Consider the following 23,020-nt stretch of genomic DNA (forward strand, 5'->3'; position numbering starts at 1 on the left):
TCGAACGAAGCCAGGTGATGCAGGATATATTGGATTAGGAAATGAAGTCTCAGAGGAAGTAGATAAATAGGTCTAAAGAATGATGGCAGAAGTAAGGGAGACATAAAATGCAGACTAGCACAAGCAAGGAAGGCTCACTTCAAACATGTTTTTGAAGACTTTCTTCTGTAGCGTGCCATTGTATTGAAGTGAAAAATGGACGATAGCTATTTCAGAAAGAAAGAGAATAGAAGCCTTTGAAAATATGGTGATAGAGAAGAATGTTGAAGGTGAGACGGATAGATCGAATCACGAATGAAGGATACTGAATCTAATTGGTGAGAGGAGACCGATTTGGATAAATTTGACCAGAAGAAGAGATAGAATGATAGGACATATTTTAGGACACCCAAGACTTGTTCAATTGGTTTCTGAGGAAAGTGTAGGGCGTAAGAACGGTGGGGGTGGACCGAGGTATGAATATGACAAGCAGATTAAAGCAGATGTAGGAGGCAGCAGTTGCGTTGAGATGAAGTCAGCACAGGATAGGGTGGCATGGAGGGCTGCATCAAACCCGTCTATGGACTTATGACTCAAACAACAACACATGTGTGGACAAAAAGTGGACATTAGTGTTGTGGACTCTGAAAACGTGTACATTTTGTCAGCGGACATTAAACAGTGACCTTAATATCCGTGAACCGATTCAAATATTATGTGAGCTTCTAGATGCATTTCATTGTCCTAAATTTAACATACAGTGCGTTCTAAATATATGACCGCACAGTCCACTACATCTAATAAATTCTGGCTTCATACAGTTACTCTTGTAGTAGAGTACATCCAATTTTATGGAGCTCTATATCTCTATAGCGAGTATGGTATGCGGTAATGCAAAGGTCAGTGGTTCAATCTCCGGGTCAGGAGTACTAAATTCCATTGATCTTCCCCTATGGTATCCACAGTATGGCAGGGTACACATTCTGATGGCAGAGGTAAACTGCAGTTACGTATGTGTTCTCTGCTTACCCCTAACTGATAGCACTGGCTATGTGGCAGAACGTCATAAAGCTTTCTTGATAATGGAGCTACTGCACTGTAACTTCATAATTAATTCACCAGTTTTAAATAAAACTCGAGTCTCCTTAGCACCTATAATCAATAACATAATTATGCTGGGTGTACGAGAAACACTGTCCAATAACCACTGGCGCCGGTATGGAAATGATCATTAGTACATTCATCACTATACTACACAAATCCATGAAGTACACACATGTCTGCTTTCTTCACAGAATTATTAATGGTGCTCTGAAATACACATCTCTGTTACCTCATTTCCAGTTAGATGTTCAATCACGTAGATTCCGAAAAAGACCAATATTCGATACGCCCCGTGTGCGCATAACACTCCAGCAACGGTCCATATTCTATGACCTTCCCGAAAAAGCTGATGCCCTGCATCTGCACCTATCATCACTTCAAAACCGAACTGGAACGTATACTACAGGAGTAAGCTGTCCATTCTTTGTTGACAATCTGGCCAGAACATTACCATTGATATCTACAGACATAAAATAAGTTTTGACTGAACATTGCTCAGAATTTAAAGAGGTGTTTCTGTAACAGTTGTGTCCACAGTAACAAAAAAATACACTTTTTAATTTTCCACCATCCCTGTCTGTCTGTCTGTCTGTCTGTCTGTCTGTCTGTCTGTCTGTCTGTCTGTCTGTCTGTCTGTCTGTCTGTCTGTCTGTCTGTCTGTCTGTCTGTCTGTCTGTCTGTCTGTCTGTCTGTCTGTCTGTCTGTCTGAACAGGCATCACGAGAAAATGGCTAAAGAGAATTTAATAATTGCTATGTAAAGTCGGGGAATGAGGCACTACAATCTAGGCTGTAAGTAATTTTATTCACGCTGAATGAAATGGTAGTTTAGGGGAAGGCCTAAAATGTGTATCAAATATTTGTTATTAGTGGTTCTATCGAAAAATACAGTACTGCATAACTTAAGTCTAGGGGAAGGCCTAAAATTTAATTCTCAAATATTTATGTTATTAGTGGTAATATCGATAAGTTACAGACAGGGCACGTTCCATTACTGTTCACAAAGGCGCGCACCATTTTGTTACCTAAAAATGGAGATCCAACAGAACTGTCAGACTGGAGGCCAATCACTATATGTTCAGTCCTTCGCCGTGTCATCGAGAAGGTCTTCGACGCAAGATTAAGGAGTTACATCCAATTTAGCGAACACCAAAGAGGATTCACCAAAACACCTGGCACCATCATAAACACCGCTTTACTCAGATCTGTGTTAAACTCAGCAAAACACAACAAACAAGATGCTACTCTGGTCTTCCTAGACATAAGCAAGGCTTTCGAAAACGTGGGCCATTTACACTTAAGAAAAACGTTAGCTTCGTCAACTGCGCCAAGCAAGCTGAGCAATATAATTTGTAAGCTTCAGGAGAATAATACAACTCAGATCCAGGGCAACTTCAAGAAAACTAATCCCATTAAATCACGCCGTGGCGTAATGCAAGGATCCCCATTGTCGCCATTTTTATACAATCTCACAACCGATCACATTTTTCGAGAAATTGGCGAAAAAGAACTATGTGACATGCATGGTTATGCCCTTGTCAACGGACTGCAACCTTTAACAATATTAGGCTTCGCAGATGATACGGTTATTGTAGAAAAAACCGAGACTCTGCAATAGAACTGACGAAACTAGCTCTACAAAAGTTTCGTGAACTAGGTCTCACAATAAACCCTGAAAAATCCAAAGTTATTAATATCAGTGGAGGAGAAATAAAAGAGGGGCCCATTACAGTCGAAGAAAGTATGGAGATTAAATGTATTTCGAAGAACGAATGTGTCAAATACTTAGGGGTAAATTATGCAGATACCATATTATTTGATCCCAAGAAATCAATGACACTCATTCAGCAGAAACTCAGCTCGTTATCATCCTGTCCCTGGCTTCATCCGGATCAGAAATTTTCAATTCTAAATACTTCAGTTTGCCCTACGTTGACTTACCAGTTCCTCTGCGTTCCTGCAGGTAAAATACCACGGCGATTTCTGGAAGATGCCGATAAACTCGTTAAGAGTACACTAAAGGAGATCTTATCCCTTCCTACTGACACTCCGGATTCTATGATTTACTCAGATTAACGGTACAAAGGGTTAGGTGTTTTTAGAGCAAGCTGGGAAGCCTTGATTCAGAACATAAACAGCTGCAACATTCTGAAACGGGAGGAGGACCGATATATCGAAGCCACCAGAAACCTAGATGAAGAAATTAACAGATGTTTAACTGAGTTAAACGTAAATGGTAAAACTGAGGATTTGAAGAACACACATGGGGAGTACGACACCAAGAAACTCAGAAACAAAGTACGAGAATCTGAATTTGAAAAATGGTGCCAGTTGAGAAGTAAAGGTCAGGGAGTGTGTCTGTACAAGGAGTTCCCTCCTGCAAACCGCTGGGTTAGAAACCATGATGGCCTTTCTAGCACGGAGTGGAGAGATGCGCTGAAAATGGCGTGTAACGTTGCACCCGTAAGAGCTGTACCAGGAAGTTCCCTTGATGGTAACCGCTGCAGAAGATGTAGTGAGACTGAAACATTACCTCACGTCTTGGGTTCCTGTGCCTTCGGTGAAGCTCTTCGAAACACGAGACATCATAACATCAGGTCATCCATAGCACAGACGCTCCGTGAGAAAGGATATCAAGTGCATGAGGAAGTCCATGGCATCGGAGTAAATGGCAGTACAAGGAGGATTGATATGATCGCAATCAAAGGGAAGAAAGGATATATATTAGACCCCACAGTAAGATTCGAAACACACTCCAACCAACCAGACGAAGTGGACCAAGAAAAGAAGTCTATCTACCAGCCTACAGTGCCGTATTATAAGAACAAATACGAATTGGACGACATAGAAGTGAGGGGTCTCATGATCGGTGCAAGAGGGACAGTCCCTAAAAAGACGACAGAACTGATGAAGACCTTTAACATCAATACCAAGGAGTTCATTGACTGGGGGCTGAAAGCGCTCAGGGGTTCTCTGTTGATACTCAGACACCACCTATACTCGCCAGACTGAGACTCTCCAGGTTGAGACATAAGTTACTCATTTTATTTTTGAATGAATTGTTTGTGTATTCTTTGTCTTTGGCAGCCTCCAAGTGGAGGAAGATTTTGAAAATAAAAAAAAATAACTAAAGTTATATAGAATTAATTTCCTTTCTTTTATGTTTTATACATATTTATAATAATATTGTTATTTGCTTTACGTCCTACTAACTATTTTTACGGTTTTCGGAGACGCAGAGGTGCTGGAGTTCTGTCCCGCAGGAGTTCTTTTACGTGTCAGTAAATCTACCGACACGAGGCTGACGTATGGGAGTACGTTCAAATACCATCAGACTGAGCCAGGATCGAACCTGTCAAGTTTGAGTCAGAAGGCCAGCGCCTTCTTTGTTGCTTTGTTGCTAAGTCCATATCAAGGCCGAGCCACGAGAAAATCGGTGAACAGGATTTAATGAAAATTTGTATATAAAGTCTGAGAATATGGTACTACAGTCCAGGCTATAATTAATTTTTGTTCACTCTGAATGAAATGGTAGTTTAGGGGAAGGAGCGGGAGTGCCTTTGCAGTAGATGTAGAGATGGTCGATAAATAACACAGCCTGTTATTTTGTCACCGATAATTTTCTGTCACCGATATATCAGATACGTTGTCACGGAAGTTGATTCAAGGGTGATAGACTAGTATAACCTGGACACAATTCTCTAACCCATGGGTAAATAATGGAAATTTCGAGGTCGAATTATTATTATTATTATTATGATTATTATTACTTGTGAGGTGTGGCTATGTAGTTTTTTTATATCTATTAGTATTATTATAATTATTTACGTAGTTCTGTATAAATCGTGACGGTATTATTTGTGAGGTTATGTCATGAAACATCTGCTGTATGTATATTAATATGAGTTTATTTAAGGTAAGAACATGTAATTAATAGTATATAAATTATTACCTGTATATAATATATATCAAATATTATGATGTATAAATCCAATGCAATATTGTGCAACACATGGTATTAATACGCAACAACGTATCTTTGGCTCTAGAGAGTTACAGAAAAAGCCATTCATTGTAAGTAGGTTATTAAAAATTCTCGAAATTACGAGAAAACATGTTGTGTCATATTCTTCTAGAAGCCTGGCCAGGCAATGCATATAAAGAGGCAGTCTTGAGGGATGGGTGGAGTTGTTTTAGTGAGAGTTATGAGTGCAAGTCGTTAATCGAGTATGTGAATTTGTTGCGTTGGTAGTTGGTTGACATGCAAGTGTTGCAATCTCTTCTTCTTCTTCCTCTTCTTTGTAGTCAAGTGTTCAAAACCGTGGTTTACTGATGCCTATGTATAATGTATATATAATTTGTAAATAAAAACAGTGTACACAATTGACAGCATCAGGTGGGTGCGTCTTTGTGGTAACAACAAAGTATCTGTGACAAAATATCGTTTAAGTTGTATGCTTGGATCACGCGAACAGGGCTACGTTAGCCGCTGTTGCTCAAGGTCTATATCCGTTTTTCATTTACCAGTTACCTTAGGCGATATTAAAGGTGTTTAAATCATAGATTTTATCATAGTATATTTATGAGCACAGTAAAATGAATACCTTTATTTAATTGATTTTCCGGGTTGAACCGTGTTGTACTTATACGCATATCACGTACAGTTTGCCGACGTTTCGAATACATTGCAGTATTCTTTGTCAAGGCGACTGAAATACCCCTACTCGATCCGAGGTAATCAGTCTCCCAGGCAGAAATTACACTACTAGAGTGGCTTTGATCTTGGCCTTTTATATCCTAGCCTATCTGGCTGACGTAAGCCCTGGCTGTCTCGCGAGGCTTCTGGAAAGTTTATGTCAAAGCCAGGTAGTGGGGGCTTGCCCGCGCTGTTATGTAATTGGGTTGCGGCCCGTGTGTTTATGTTGTGGTCTGTATGTCTTAAACTATGAATGATGGGCATCCAAGAATTACTGATTTTGTATCCTTCTTCTAAATTTATGTTATTCGGATGTTTCTTGATTTCGATAGCCTCGCGGATTTTCCTTTCCAGGTTCCAAGGGATAGCTGCTAGGATCTTGGTCTTGTCAAATGATATTCCGTGCCTAGTTTCGTAGGAATGCTTGGCTACTGCTGAAATATCTGTGTTTTGGTTCTTGGTGTGACGGATATGTTCTTTTAAGTGGGTGGAGATCAGACGTTTTGTCTCACCTACATAACAAGCTCCGCAGCTACATTCAATGTGATACACTCCAGGGGCCTGTAATTCTATTGTGTCTTTTACTGGTGGTAGATAACGGGCTAGCTTACGGTGAGGTTTATAGATAGTTTTTATGTTGTATTTGTCCAGTATCTTGCCGATCCTGTCTGTAGTGTTTTTAATGTATGGCAGTATCGCTGTTTTCTGGCGGGTCAGTTCTTCTTTCCCGTTGTTTTCTCCTGCGGTGGTCTTTTCTTTCTTCTCTTCTGATTTTTTAAGGACTCGTCGGATGTTATTGAGCGAGTAGCCATTTTTCCTAAGGGTTTCCGTGAGGTGTTCTTTTTCTTCCTCGAGGTGCTCTGCGTCAGATATCGCTATGGCCCTGTTCACTAGTGATGTTAGGACAGCCTGCTTTTGTGATGGGTGATGATGAGACGAGGCGTGTAGGTACCTGTCTGTGTGAGTGAGTTTCCTGTGTACTGCGCGACTCAGCGTCCCATTGGGGTTACGTATTACTAGCACATCCAGGAACGGTAGTTTTCCGTCTACTTCTATTTCCATGGTGAACTGAATATTTACGTGTATGGAGTTGAGATGGTCGAGAAATAGCTGTAGGTTATTGCTCCCGTGAGGCCAGATTACAAAAGTGTCGTCCACAAAACGCAGAAAACATTTCGGTTTCAGGGCAGATGTAGGTAAGGCTTTCTGTTCGAAGTGTTCCATATACATGTTTGCTATTATTGGAGAGAGTGGCGACCCCATCGCGGCCCCTTCTGTCTGTTCGTAGAACTCCCCGTTGAAATAGAAATAATTGGCGCTAAGGCATTCTTTAGCTAGTGTTGACAGGTCTTCTGGAAGTTTTTGATCTAATAGCGGAAATACTTCTGTTAGCGGCACCTTGGTAAAAAGTGACGTGACGTCAAAGCTTACTAATAGGTCCCTACTTTCAATTGATTGGTCCTTAAGGAGCTGGATGAAATGTCGGGAGTCCTTCACGTAGGTTTCAGTGTTTCCTGTATGTGGCTGAAGTAGTCCAGCTAGGTAACGGGCGATCTCGTGCGTGGGAGAGCCTATAGCGCTCACGATAGGTCGCAGAGGTATGCCTTCTTTGTGGATTTTAGGCAGGCCATACAATTTTGGAGGTATCGGGTCCGAGGATATCAGTTTCTTCTGTATTTCGGCTGGGATACTGGAATACTTGGAACCTGGAAAGGAAAATCCGCGAGGCTATCGAAATCAAGAAACATCCGAATAACATAAATTTAGAAGAAGGATACAAAATCAGTAATTCTTGGATGCCCATCATTCATAGTTTAAGACATACAGACCACAACATAAACACACGGGCCGCAACCCCATTACATAACAGCGCGGGCAAGCCCCCACTACCTGGCTGTGACATAAACTTTCCAGAAGCCTCGCGAGACAGCCAGGGCTTACGTCAGCCAGATAGGCTAGGATATAAAAGGCCAAGATCAAAGCCACTCTAGTAGTGTAATTTCTGCCTGGGAGACTGATTACCTCGGATCGAGTAGGGGTATTTCAGTCGCCTTGACAAAGAATACTGCAATGTATTCGAAACGTCGGCAAACTGTACGTGATATGCGTATAAGTACAACCCGGTTCAACCCGGAAAATCAATTAAATAATTCTTCACACCGTGGAAGCTTCACTTCTAAGAAAATGAATACCTGTTTAGTAACTCTTACAGTGACTCCCATAAGGAACTTTAACCCCATCACTGCGGTGATTAAAACTGAGAGGACTTTTCCTATTAGTGAAACTCACAACCTGAATTTGAATCCCGTTTGTCTGCATACTGCCATACGAGGATTGAATCTCGAACTGCAAGCGTACCACGCGAGTGTTGTTCATAGCTATGTACTTACCTCAGTGGTGGGTTAGTAGAACAACTCTGGGTATTCGGCAGCTACAGAATTCTGGGAAGATCTAGGTATTCTGCATACCAGAAGGATTTCAATGATAGTACTGTAGCCAACAGACAGCTGTTTAAAATTAAAATAACTCCTTCGTTATCTCGCTTTGACACATTGTAGTACATTCCGATGCTAGCTGTGAAGTGCAGCAGTGAATATCGACGCAATGTGGTCTTTGTGTTATTTTCTGTCAGTGAAGAGGAATGTGAAACAGACTATCATTTCAGGTCTCTGCAACTGTGGTAGTTTACAGCAGTGGAGTGACACATAGTGTGAACAACAATATTATTTGTGAGAAATTAACAATTGCGGGACATATGTTAGGTATTTTCATTTCTTACTTTTAGTGTGTTTCTGTTGTCGCAAACCTCATGTCCGTGGGAATTAAATGATATGATGTGGCAGGTATTTAATGTAATTCAGTTTTCAAATGTTATTCTGTACACCAATTGATAAGACAACCCGTTTCTATAAAATCCCTCTTTATAACGATAACTCCCTTTTCAACAATATTCTTTTTTCTATTTAGACTGATGCTTTCAAGGCTCTTAATTGTAGACATGATATAAGCTTTTAGGCTTTTTCCGTGTCAACAAAGACGCGCAGGTCTATAGGACGTTAACTTGTAAGACCTGCATCAGATCTCTGTGGAGGAAACACGTCACTGGTATTATTATTATTACTATTATTATTATTATTATTATTATTATTATTATTATTATTATTATTATTATTATTATTATTATTATTATTATTATTATATAGCCTATATGTGAATAAGCATATCATGACTACGAAAAGTACTTAGAGGCATGCATTTGCCTTCCTTTGTGACCATATTTCTTTCATTCTTTTACTGAGGGCTTCCTTTCTGTCTTCAGACACTCTTCTTATTTGGTCTTTCCTCTTAGACAACTTGCCAGTTGTGAATTTTGGATCTGAACATAACCCTGTTTTGGATATCTGCTGGTATAATTCCTGCCTGTCCCAAGCCGCTTTTAATTTTGCTAATCTATTTCATTGTGTCTGATTTAGTTTCACTCCTGTTTTCATAGAATTCGACTATTTGTTCGGTAAGTCTGTCTGGATGCATTCTTTTAATATGTCGATAGAATCTTAGCCTACGTTTTCTAATGTCACTGTGGATATTTTTGTATTGTTCGATTTCCTGTCTGCCTCTAAGTTGGTGATCTTCGTTGGTGAGTTTTGGGCCTAGAATTTTTCTTATGATTTTGCGTTCCTTTTTCTCATTATTTTCACTGTTGGATTTTCGGTTGAAATTTAGCGTCTCTGATCCATAAAGACATTCTGGTTTAATGACTGTATTGTAATGTCTTAGTTTTGTGTGCTTGGCCATATTAGTTTAGTTATAGATAGGGTATGATGCGCAAAGGTATCACCCAAATATCACTATAAAATTTGTCAAAAATGGAACATAATAATTGCTTTTACACATATCAAGTGAAAAATCCCTGGCAAATTAAGAAATACCGTCGTTATTTGAGAAATATGAAAACATACTTAAGGCTTGTAGACAGGACTGGTTTATGTCGTACTACGCTGCTGGTGCCGTCTTTTGTTACTTTCTTCAGGTCCAGGGCTAGCACCGTGGAATGGGAGGGCTATGTCTGTGGATTCTCATTATCTTTGTCCATTCGCTGCTGGTGCCGTCTTTTGTTACTTTATTCAGGTCCAGGGCTAGCACCGTGGAATGGGAGGGCTATGTCTGTGGATTCTCATTATCTTTGTCCATTCGCTGCTGGTGCCGTCTTTTGTTACTTTATTCAGGTCCAGGGCTAGCACCGTGGAATGGAAGGGCTATGTCTGTGGATTCTCATTATCTTTGTCCATTCGCTGCTGGTGCCGTCTTTTGTTACTTTATTCAGGTCCAGGGCTAGCACCGTGGAATGGGAGTGCTATGTCTGTAGATTCTCATTATCTTTGGCCAGTATAAACAGCAAAATGGAGGTCAAAAGAAAAATAGCATGATCCCTGGACCAATAAATATTTTTATTTCTGTTCGAACGAAAGTAGCTCGATCCCTGGACCAATAAATCACTAGTCCACATCATTTTGTCGCCTATTAAATATTGCATATCGCGATACAATTCATGAAATGATGTCATTGACAAGTGAAGAATGAAACGAAAGCAAAGAACTGCAGTGAACACAGATATCACACACGAAATTGTTCAAAGTGTAAGACAAAAGACATACGTGTGTCACTGCGAGCGCAACACCAAATGTACTTGTAAAGTAGTAAAGTACGTATTAATATTCTCCAAAAAATATATATTTCTTAATTTGCCAGGGATTTTTCACTTGATATGTGTAAAAGTAATTATTATGTTTCATTTGTGAAAAATTTTATAGTGATATTTAGGTGATACCAATGCGCACTATACCCTTATAGATATTTTGGGTAAGTCGATGTGCAGTTTCAATGTTTTGGCATTTAATTTCATTGGCTTTTGTTTCGAGTCCATTTTCCTGAATTGTCTCACAAAGATACTTAAATTGTGATACTCGTTTAATTTTTCCATATTTTGTCTCCATGAATATTGGTGAATGTTTGCTGCAGGTCATGTATTCTTTTTTTTCAAAAGATATCTCAAGGCCGATCTCTTCCGCAATTTCTTTCAGGAGTTCAGTCTGATTTGTTGCTGTCTCGGGTTAATACAGCCAGGTCGTCCGCAAATTCTAGTTTTTCTCTGCCTAAAGTGATTGGTTGGTAAATTTTGGGGACCAATTTTTGTTTGCGCCATTCTTGTATCATTTTCTCAAGGACGCAGTTGAAGAGTAAAGGTGAGAGTCCATCTCCTTGTCTTACTCCCGTTTTGATTTCAAAAGGACCTGAGGTTTCCTCCACGAATTTAACCTTGGATTTCGTGTCTGTCAGTGTTTGTTTTATGATTGCAAGTGTTTTCATGTCTAAAACTTGTTCTTTCAATATTTGGAAGAGTGATTTGCGATCAAGGGAATCATAGGCTTTTCTTAAAATCAGCAAATGTGCAGACTAAATTTCAGTTACAAATTCCCTTATGTCTTAGTATTAGCTTTAGGTTCAAGATTTTGCTGTGTACACGAACGACCTGCCGGGCTGAGTGGCTCAGACGGCTGAGGCACTGGCCTTCCGACCTCAACTTGGCAGGTTCGATCCTGGCTACGTTCGGTGTATTTGAAGGTTCTCAAATACGTCAGCGTCGTGTCGGTAGATTTACTGACATTTAAATGAACTCCTGCGGGTCTATATTCCGGCACTTCGGCGTCTCCGAAAACCGTAAAAGTAGTTAGTCGGACGTAAAGCAAATAGCATTATCATTACGATCGGCCTGGTCTTAACCCTGCCTGATATTCTCCGATTTGTGGTTCTAGTTGTGCTCCATCAAGAATTCACTGGGGTTATTGTTGTCGTTTGTCCAACCCTTGTCTCGTTTCCCTACGGGGTCGGGTATGAGGTGAGATGAATCTATCGTGGCGGGTTTTTTTTATGAACGGATGCCCTTCCTGACGTCAACCTCATCAGAGGAGTTAATGAGATGAAATGAATGGCGTGATATATGATAGTAGGGAGAGGGTGAAACCCGGTGCCGGCACATAGCCTACTCCTGTCGAATAGCAGCAAGGGTTCTGTTCATATGCGTCATATGCCCTTATTCCATGTGAGCACTGCGGAGAGGTTTGGAATTTAATCCAGGCTTTTGGTACGCAATCTAGTGATTAGAAATTGTATACCACCACCTCCCCTACCGTGCCGGCCAACATTCTGATGGTGAAATTTTTTCTACCAACGGGACTCGAACCGGCTAACCTCGGTGTCAGACCGTTTATACTTCAGCGCCTTAATGATCATGGCCACCAGGCGGGCTTCACTGGGGTTATTATTATTGTTATTATTTGATTAATTATTAAATTACTGATTATACTGTTATTCTGTCTGAGTCAGCAGAAGATCAGAAGAAATTGCTGAATGGTATGGACACTGTCTTGGAGAAGGAGTACGAGATGAAAGTGATTAATCGAAAATAAAATGTAATGGAGTACAGTCGAATGAAGTCAGGTGATGCAGGAAATATTAGATTATGAATGAAGTCTTAAAGGAAGTAGATGAATATTGGTACTTGGGTAGCAGAATAACTAAAGACCAAGCTCGATAGCTGCAGTCGCTTAAGTGCGGCCAGTATCCAGTATTCGGGAGATAGTGGGTTCGAACTCCACTGTCGGCAGCCCTGAAGATGATTTCCCATTTTCACACCAGGAAAATGCTGGGACTATACCTCAATTAAGGCCACGGCGGCTTCCTTCCTACTCTTAGTCCTTTCCTATCCCGTCGTCACCATAAGACCTTTCTGTGTCGGTGTGACGTAAAGCAGATTGTAGACAAAGAATAAGTAATGATGGTAGAAGAAATGAGGACATAAAATGCAGACTAGCTCAAGCAAGGAACACCAGTAATAAGAAAAGAAATTTGCTTACTTCGAACATTGATATAGGAATTAGAAATATCTTGAAGACATTCGTATAGAGCGTGACATTGTATGGAAGTGAAACATGAACGATAACTAGCTCAGAAAGAAAGAGAATAGAAGCTTTTGAAATGTGGTGTTACGAAATAAGGCTGAATATGATACGGGTAGATCGTATCACAAATCAAGTGATACTGAATCTAATAGGTGAGACGAGAATGATTTGGTGATATGTGACTAGAAGAAGAGAAAAATTGATAGGGCACATATTAAGACACCAATGTCCCGTTCAGTTAGCAGTTAGTATTTTAGTGAAGTGGAGGCGGTAAAAACGAGAGTGGTACAGGTATGAATACGACAAAGTGATTAGAGTAGATGAACTGACGACCCAAACAATATTATTATTATTATTATTATTATTATTATTATTATTATTATTATTATTATTGTTGTTGTTGTTGTTGTTGTTGTTGTTGTTCTCTTTATCGCAATCACTGCCACTCTTAGAGTTCTTCGGGTAATAATTCTGATGTTCAGAACACTTGAATAGTTTAATGTTTTACGATACAACCTACTTGAATGTGTGTTAATACCAGTTGCCACTTTCCAGCCTCTGCCTGCGACTTGGTGCTCAACAGCGACTCGCATAAAAGCGGCTCTGTGGCGTCTCCAGGATACCCCAACCCGTACCCTCCACGAAGTCACTGCCGGTATGACTTCCAGGGTCGGGGGAAGGAGAGGGTACAGATCGTCTTCAGCGACTTGAAGCTCTATCATCCCACAGAAAACTCCAGAGAGTAAGTATCCAGTTACCTATCAGTACAATACCACGGTTTAGTTAAAGTTGTCAAATAGACCTTCAATTATGTCACGTATTTCTCAGAAAATCAGCGAATTTTTAGAGTAGGCCTGATAAGAAGAGAAAGATGAATGATTGGGGACACAAAGCTGGAACAAGTAGATAATTTCAAGTTCCTAGGATGTGTGTTCTCCCAGAATGATAATGTACTAAGTAAGATTCAATCAACGTGCAGTAAAGCTAATGCAGTGAGCTCGCAGTTGCGATCAACAGTATTCTGTAAGAAGGAAGTCGGCTCCCGGACGAAACTATCTTTACTTCGGTCTGTTTTCTGACCGACTTTGCTGTATGGAAATGAAAGCTGGGTGGACTCAGGATATCTTATTCATAAACTAGAAGTAACAGACATGGAAGTAGCGAGAATGATTGCTGGTGCAAATTGGTGAGAGTAGTGGAAGGAGTGTACTCGCAATGTGGGGATAAAGGCTAAGTTTGGAATGAACTCGACGGATGAAGCTGTACGCATTAACCAGCTTCGGTGGTGGGGTCATGTGAGGCGAATGGAGGAGGGTAGGTTACCATGGAGAATAATGGATTTTGCTATGGAGGGTAAGAGAAGTAGAGGGAGACCAAGACGACGATATCGTACCGTATAGAACTAAACGAGACCACATGACTAGTTACAAATAGAGGCTTGTGGCGGCGTTTGACAAATTCACAGAGGCTTACAGACTGAACGCTGACAGGGATAACGGTCTATAATGAAGGTATACATATGTAGAAGAAAGTTCGCGATATTTATTGGTAGTTATTTTGAAGTACCGTCCTAGTGCCTGTGCGTTTTGGGTCACGTAGCTATCAACTTGCATTCGGGAGATAGTGGGTTCGAACCCTACTCTCAGCAGCCCTGAAGATGTTTTCCCTGCTTTCTCATTTCACGCCAGGCAAAATGCTGGGGCTGCACCTTAATTAAGGCCACGGCTGCTTCGTTTCCACTCCTTGTTCGTGCTAGTCGGCATTTTATGTCCTCCTTACTTCTGCCATAATTAGTTATTTTACTACCCAAGCAAGAGCTTTCTTAAGAAAAGAAATTTGCTAACTTTGAACATTGATATAGGAATTAGAAACATGTTTCCGAAGACTTTGATTTGGAGCGTGTCATTGTGTGGAAGTGACACATGGACGATAACTAGCACAGGAAGAAAGAGAATACCGGTAGTAGCGTTTGAAATGTTGTGTGACAGAGGAATGATGAAGGTGAGACGGATAGGGGAATCACGAATGAAGATATATTGAATCCAATTGGTGAAAGGAGATCGATTTGGCCAAATTTGACGAGAAGAAGGGATAGAATGATAGGATACATCTTAAGACACCCAGGACTTGTTCAGTTGGTTTTTGAGGGAAGTGTAGCTGGTAAGAACGGTAGGGGTAGACCAAGGTGTGAATATGACAAGCAGATAAGAACAGATGTAGGACGCAGTAGTTACGCAGAAATGAAAAGGTTAGCGCAGGATAGGGTGACTTGAAGAGGTGCATCAAACCAGTCTATACACCGATGACTCAAACAAGCTCTTTCTTAGCGCATCGTCACCATAAGCCCTATTTGTGTCGGTGTGACGTAACGCTGATTGTAAAAAAAATGAAGGGAACAGTGTAAATGTAACGCTGGGCAAGGGCAACTAGTGAGGTAGTGTCAGTGTAAGACGGCACCAACAATGTAATGAAGCAAGAATATGAGAAATGCTTTTTCTCAATAACAGTTTGTATTAAATTTGAGGAAAATGTATGCATTATCTTATTCTGCCTGAATTTGAACGAGTGCGCAAACCGACGTCTGCTCTGGCGGCGCTTGTCTGAGTGAGTACCTTAGATATCAAAAGCACCATCTCCGTGCATAAATACACTGTATAGAAGATGGTTTGGCTTAGGTTTTTGTGTGTTGGTGAGGGACGAGGCAAAGCCAGTGGCCGCGCGCCGCAACGCTGCAGTTTTACTCACTAGAGTGCAGCACGTAACAAGCACAGCAGCAGAATACGACGAGCAATTTGCAGACATCACCCAACGTCATCAGTTTAGCGATTTTGTCACTGTATCTGATGCTTACTAATTACCGTACTGTATCTTCAGTGCCGGATTAAGGTGTTCGGGGACCCTGGGCTGTTTAAAAATGTGGCGCCCCTTTTTCGTAACCATGCCCCCCCCCCCAGGCAGCGCTGGGGAAGATACCTGGGTCTTCGGGGGTGGCAGTCATTATTGCTACCACTACACCAACGAGATCGGCAATTTATTATTTACGACTCCGAGTATTCCATACAATGTGACTGAAGGTTAAAATACACATTAGGATTCTCTTTCATTGTTCCTAAAACCATCTTCCTAATGCTAACACCTTCCTATTCCGTAAAGACCTAATCTCTCTTAAAACAGCAGATTTAGATATTACACTATTTGCTTACCTGTAGAAGATTCCAATTCACCAGTAACAGTCTCTTCAGTCGTCGATGCACTAGTAGACTTCCTGTCAAAAAATGTTGATATTTTCGGCGAGTTTTCAATTTCTTTCAGATTTTGTTCTTTTAATTTACGTTTTTTGGCACCACTAGAATATTTTCTATCCATTTAAAAAAAAAACATTAAAGTTGTAACTTACGAATGGTTCAATAATCAGAGGTGAACTGGAAGTTCTAATCCTGATGCAAAGATATAGTATACCATGCGCATTCCACCGTGCTTCCCCTGTCCCCTCCCGCTCACTTTCTAGCTCTTCACCCCTTCACCCTCTGCCCGTACTCGCAAGCTGCCAGATTTAAATTTTCGTCAACAATAACCTTTACAATAATTACAGTGCGTAAGTAGCGAGGATTCGTGTCTCCGGACGGTAATTGATTCTTGCAGTGATGAAATACTGACGCGGACAACTGATAAGAAGGAAGGAAGAATGCGTGTTCAATATTTTGCGAGCATAAATATTCATATACATGCACGGAGGTGGAGCAGCAGGCCTTTTCATACAATTGTAGGTTCAGCCAAGGGCCGGGGCCCTTGGCACGCGGAGCCCGGGGCTGCAGCCCCTTTAGCCCCCTCTTTAATCCGGCCCTGTGTATCTTTAACAACAAGATTTTATTAGTTCTTTCGTGACATTTTCAAACGTCATGTTGCTCTGCGTCTTTGGAAGAAAAGTTGTCTATTCACGAGCAAGACTTCTTGGAGAAACCGTGGGGCAGACCAATATATTTTTGAGCCACTTCTATCCTTCGTTCTTAGTATTTGATCCCGATTGCCATCAGATCCTTAAATAGCTTGGTACAATCAACATTATCGATTAGACCGAGCTACTTGAAACATAATATCCTTAACTGTTTAGTGCCTATACGATGTATAACATTTTTGTAGATTGTAATTGACTTAGAAACATAGGAGCGAGAATAGTTTAAGAGAATCTTCTCAATGATACGACACATGCGATTGATTTATTTATTTATTTATTTATTTATTTATTTATTTATTTATTTATTTATTTATTTATTTATTTATTTATTTATTTATTTATTTAGCGTATGGATAACATATCACATTATATATAAATACAGTAGTAATACATAATATTTACAGTTTGAATAGTTTACAGGTTCAAGTTATTTACATAATCAACACACAAAGGTGAGAGAAGAAAATAGTCTCTAGGGTTTCCCTGGTAGGCGGTGAGAGGACACTGCTCCACAATGTGGCGAACTGTTTGCTTCACGGCATCACAACTGTACGCTGCCGAATTTGGTATTCCCAATTTAAGGAGGGAGTCGATACATCTGCCTTGGCCAGTTCGAATCCTGCTGATAGTTGCCGAGGTCCTCCGTGGAAGACCAAAAACCCTCTGGTTTATTTTTCAGCCATGGTAGATTGTGATATTCGGATGGAGCACTGGATATCCATACTTGCTTTCAGGGCTGAAGCAGATTAAAGTTGGCGTCTGCTAGGTTTCTGGCTGTTCTAACAGGTGATTGTCTAGATTTTAGCCTGTTGCTAAGAGCATCATTTATGTCACTATGGATTGGCAACTGACTGTTGTTAGTTATTTTCTTACAAACTCGTAGGAAAGCATTTTCCCGACGGAGGTGAGATGCTGGAATATGGATAAAACAGGTAGCCAGAAAGTGGGAGTAGATCTAATTGTCCCTTATATCAATCGCATAGTGTGATTCAGCTGAGTGTCAATTAATTTGATGTGATTGCTGTTCAGCCACATCGATGAGCAGTATTCTGCTGCAGAGTGTACAAGACCAAGAGCTGAAGACCGTAGGGTAGATGCTAATGATCCCCAGGTGGTTCCACACAGCTACTTTAAGATGTTGTTCCTTGGTCGTAACTTAGCAGTCGTTTTCTGGAGATGTTTCTTGAAGGACAGAGTTCTGTCATGAGTAATCCCTACATATTGTGGATGTCTGTTGTGGGCAATACAAGTGTTCTTAAACTGATCCTTCAGTTCACGATTGGCCATTTCGTTGCTAAGGTGAAAACATGTAACGTCAGTTTTATTTGGATTCGGTTGTAATCTCCATTCGCGAAAGTATTGGCCCAAGGTGGAAAGATCAGATGTCAGTGTTTCTTCAATATATTCCATGAATTTATCTTGTACTGCCAGAGCCCAGTCATCAGCACATCCAAATATCAGCTGTGTACAGGTTGAAATGTAGAGAAGCTAATACAGAACCATGGGGAAGATCTTTTTTTCAGAGTTTTCTCACTGCTAGTGCCATCTCCCAGTATTGCACGGAACTTTCTCTTGGTGAGAATGCTATCAATACGTCGTGCAATCAATCTTCTTACATGGCAAAACGCGTAGTAGTTTGCAGTTAGATCCTTGTTTCCACACAGTATCATAAGCTGCAGTCAAATCAATAAATTCCACAGAGGTTTTCAGTTGTTTTAGAAGGCCAGCCTCAATTAGTATCGTTAGTGACAAAAACTTGATCTGTACAGCTACGATTTGGTTGGACCCTGCTTGTTCAACAGGCGAATTCTCAAAAATGACGGAACTAATTCTGTTACAGAGCAGCCTTTCCAGAAGTTTGTATGCTATGCTCAGAAGAGCAATTGGACTGTAATGTTTGGGTTGATGGTTAGATTTTCCTGGCTTTAGGATAGCAATGATCTTTGTCCGTTTCATGAGCCTAGGGATCTGCAGGATGTCAGAGAAGAATTTAGCCAGCCATATTCTAGCATATTTTTCACAGTGTATCAAAAATTTAGGGTGAATGCTATCAAACCCAGGGGCTTTGCCCGACTTCATAATTTGTAAGGCATTTGATATGTTATGTGTAGTGAATGACCTGGAATAAGTACTCTCTTCTTGACTGCTTACCTTCGGTGTTTTCAGTTCTCGTTTTATCCGTGTGGTATGATCCCGACTTTCTGGAACTTTTGGGATGGCCACAGTCTGTGTCGTAACCATATCAGGAGTTATTATAGAAGTAATTCTTACCGAGCTCGATAGCTGCAGTCGGTTAAGTGCGGCCAGTATCCAGTATTCTGGAGATAGTTTGTTCGAACCCCACTGTCGGCAGCCCTGAAGATGGTTTTCCGTGGTTTCCCATTTTCACACCAGGCAAATGCTGGGGCTGTACCTTAACTAAGGCCACGGACGCTTCCTTCTCATTCCCAGGCCTTTCCTGTCCCATCGTCACCATAAGACATATCTGTGTCGGTGCGACGTAAAACAAATAGCAAAAAAATTAAGAAGTCATTCGATCTACCGACAGCCCCCACCTAGCTTTCTTAGGATGGACCATACTTTTCGACTTGAGTGTTTGAAGTCAAGGCTTTCAATTGTTTCTGTCCATTTCTGTCTGCGGACAGCATCAAAATTGTGGAGTAATTCATCTGCTAGGCACGGGTCACCAGTTGTAAGGAACTTTTGGTAGAGAACATCGCTGTTTTCATTACAACCAGGGATATATTCCTTTCGGTAGCCTCTCTGTATAAACTTCTTTGCTGTGCATTTTATAGCATCAATAAATCTCCCGTAGTTGTCTTTTGCATGTGGAATCCATCCTAGGCACTTATCAAGGTGTTCAGTATAGCCAATCCAATTTGTTCTCTGAAAGTTCCAGCATGGACAAGGAATTGAGGACGATACTGGAACGTTAATTCCAATTTCCATTACAACTGGTCGATGTTGGGTATGGAGAAAAACAAAGAGAACTTTTCGCATGGTTGGTAGAAGTATAGTGTTTTAGTCGGTAGACACGTAGCATAAATCAGGATTATACTCTCTCCTCCAAGTAGCTGATCTGAACGTACGCCGATCTTTAGAGTCATAAAAAAAGATGGAAATTGTGCTCTTCAGCCGACGAAGTCGAAATGTCTCTATTGGAATTAGTCATAGAATATCCCCATTGCTCATGATGGGTGTTAAAATCACCTAGATAGACAGCTGGATGACGGTATGTTTGAATGACATGTGCTGGCCATGTGGAAGCAGGAGGATTATAGATATTGATGACCGTTTTGATCTGCTTAGTCCTTGTGTGTTAATCTACATTGGCTGAATACTTCGACCTAGGTTCCTATATTGTTGGTCCTTATAACGACCGTTTCCCTGATGTCTTGTCATTGTGATATGTTTTAAGCCAGGAGATCCCAAGGATTGTCTGGTTGCCAATGTTGTTGCTTTGTTAGCACCACCCAGGGGTCACGTGTAGGGCACTTTGAGGTTAAACCTACGGATATGAAGCGATAATTGATCAAATTAACTGAAGGCCCGTATACATTTACTATCTGATTTACTCGGTGTCACGTGTTGCTGCTTTCGTTTTGTTGTGCGGCTCTTGTGTACGGAGCCCTTTATCTTCTTACAATTCAGAACCTTGCTCACAATACTGACTCAGTACTGAAAAGGTTTTCTTTAAACACACATTATATTTCACGTTGAAGGAAAGGTCCCTGTGAATGAAAATAGGTGGTTTAGTGGTTAGTGTGGTTAGCTGCCACTTCCGGAGGCCCGGGTTCGATTCCCGGCTTTGCAACGAAATTTGTAAAGTGGTACGAGGGATGTGACGGGGTCCACTCAGCCTCTGGAGGTCAACTGAGTGGAGGGGGGTTCGATTCCCTCCTCAGCTATCCTGGAAGTGGTTTTCCATAGTTTCTCACTTCTCCAGGGGGATGGTACCTAATTTAAGGCCAGGGTCGCTTCCTTGCCTATCCCTTCCTTCCAATCTTCCCATTCCCCACAAGGTCCCTGTTCCGCATAGCAGGTGAGGTCGCCTGGGCCAGTTACTGGTCCTCCTCCATAGTTTTGTCCTCCGATCCAATGTCTCACGCTCCAGGATACTGCCCTTTAGGCGGTAGAGGTGCGATCCCTCGCTGAATCCGAGGGAAAAGTCAACCCTGGATGGTAAACAGATTAAGAAGAAGAAGAAGAAGAAGAAATTCTCTCATATTATCATTTATATGCTAAAACGCGATGAGTCCAGCAGATATATTAAAATTAATTTTATATTTTTTAATTCATGGGTAACCTTCTACTATGCTGTAGTAGATTTGTATAACAAAAATGGTAATGATATTGTACGAAGTGGAGGTTTGAACCAGTTTTTTTTCTGTTTTTGTTCTTTGTGTTTTTTTAGTTTTTTTTTTTCCGAAAACTGTAATTTGTACTGATTTCCTTTTATCATCCAGCAATTCAGTTAAGGCCATTGTCACTTCCATCTCTGTCTGAGTTGGTGAGAGGTAAAGTCAATTGCAAAGGTAATCTTCATCACCCTGCAGTGCCTTTATATGTTTCTGAAATGGATTAGTTTGTTAAGAGAGGAACTCTCTCTCTCTCCCTCTCTCTCTCTCTCTCTCTCTCTCTCTGTGTGTGTGTGTGTGTGTGTGTGTGTGTGTGTGTGTGTGTGTGTGTGTGTGTGTGTGTGTGTGTGTCACCAGTTTCGTCGATAGTAGAATGTCAGCAATAAGCTGGCTTGTCATTTTCAATTGAATTACGAAAACTAATGAGCTACTTGTTTCAGGTGCGAGAGCATCGACTCTCTGGTGGCCTACGTCCACATCGATGGCCGCATGGAGAAGATTGAGAGTTTCTGCGGCAGCCTCGTGCCAAAGCCCCTCATGTCCAACGGCCCGAGACTAATGTTGGAATTCCGCGGGATCTACTCATCCAGTCATTCTCGGGGCTTCAAGGCTACATACAGCTTCACAGAAAGTTAGTATGCTAGGTGACTTTATTAATCTGTCATATAATGAACGACATTACCTACACTAACCAGTTTAGAACTTCGGATAAAAGTCCTTGTGACCGGGCGAGTTGGCCGTGCGGTTAGGAGTGCGGAGCTGTGAGCTCGCATCAGGGAGACAGTGGGTTCGAACCCCACTGTCGGCAGCCCTGAAGATGGTTTTCCGTGGTTTCCCATTTTCACACCAGGCAAATGCTGGGGCTGTACCTTAATTAAGGCCTTCCCATTCCTAGGCCTTTCCTCTCCCATCGTCGCCGTAAGACCTATCTGTGTCGGTGTGAAGTAAAGCAAGTAGCAAAATATATATATATATATATCCTTGATGCGAAATTCTTACATAAGATTATTAATAGATATGTATCATAACACAAGATCCTCCGTGGCTCAGGTGGCAACGCGCCGTCCTCTCACCGCCAGGCTCCGTGGTTCAAATTCCGGTCACTCCATGTTAAATTTGTGCTGGACAAAGTGGAAGTGATACAGGTTTTTCTCTGGGTAATCAAGTTTTCCTTGTCGTCTTTCATTCCAGCAACAATCACCAATATATTTCAGTTTCATCTGTCAGTCAACAATCATTGCCCCAGAGGAGTGCGACAGGTTTCGCAGCCTGTACAATTCCTATCCTCGCCGCTAGATGGGGGCTTCGTTCATTGCACTCCTGACTCGGTCGAATGACTGGAAACAGGCTGTGGATTTTCATTTATACTTTTCTCATATGATAATACATAATATCTTTCTTTTTCCGTTTCTTAATCTGTTTACCCTCCAGGATTGTTTATTTTTCCTCGGACTCAGCGAGGCTTTGATCGGGGGATACGACTGGTGAGGATGACCAGTACCTCGCCCAGTCGACCTCACTTGCTATGCTGCACAGGGGCCTTGACGAGGGATGGGAAGATTGGAAGGGATAGACAAGGAAGAGGGAAGGAAGCGGTCGTGGCCTTAAGTTAGGTACCATCCCGGCATTTGCCTGGAGGAGAAGTGGGAAACCACGGGAAAACCACTTCCAGGATGGCTGAGGAGGGAATCGAACCCCGCTCTACTCAGTTGACCTCCCGAAGCTAGGTGGACCCGTTCCAGCCCTCCTATCACTTTTAACATTTCGTGGCAGAGCCAGGAATCGAACCCGGGCCTCCGAGGGTGGCAGCTGATCACACTAACCACTACAGCACAGAGGCGGACATACATAATATCGTGGGGTCTAAAAGCAATCTACTTCTGACAAGAAAGAGGTTTGCAAGTTACCAGTCTTTCATTGCCATTATCTTCTGTCAAAATGCATGTATAATCCTTTATTTATGAAACTGGC

The 23,020-nt window shown here is 41.4% G+C and overlaps 1 protein-coding gene across 1 annotated transcript in view; it reads left to right on the forward strand.

Annotated features, from left to right (window-relative positions):
- LOC136875003 (suppressor of lurcher protein 1) overlaps positions 1–23,020 on the forward strand; it is a 1,553,195-nt gene that overhangs the window by 1,502,630 nt on the left and 27,545 nt on the right. The window contains exons 10-11 of the mRNA XM_068227855.1: positions 13,292–13,478; positions 21,490–21,680. Coding sequence (XP_068083956.1) covers positions 13,292–13,478; positions 21,490–21,680 — 378 coding nt within the window. The remainder of the gene's footprint in view (positions 1–13,291; positions 13,479–21,489; positions 21,681–23,020) is intronic.

The sequence above is a fragment of the Anabrus simplex genome, chromosome 5 (genome assembly GCF_040414725.1).
Source record: "Anabrus simplex isolate iqAnaSimp1 chromosome 5, ASM4041472v1, whole genome shotgun sequence".
In the NCBI taxonomy this organism is placed as follows: domain Eukaryota; kingdom Metazoa; phylum Arthropoda; class Insecta; order Orthoptera; family Tettigoniidae; genus Anabrus; species Anabrus simplex.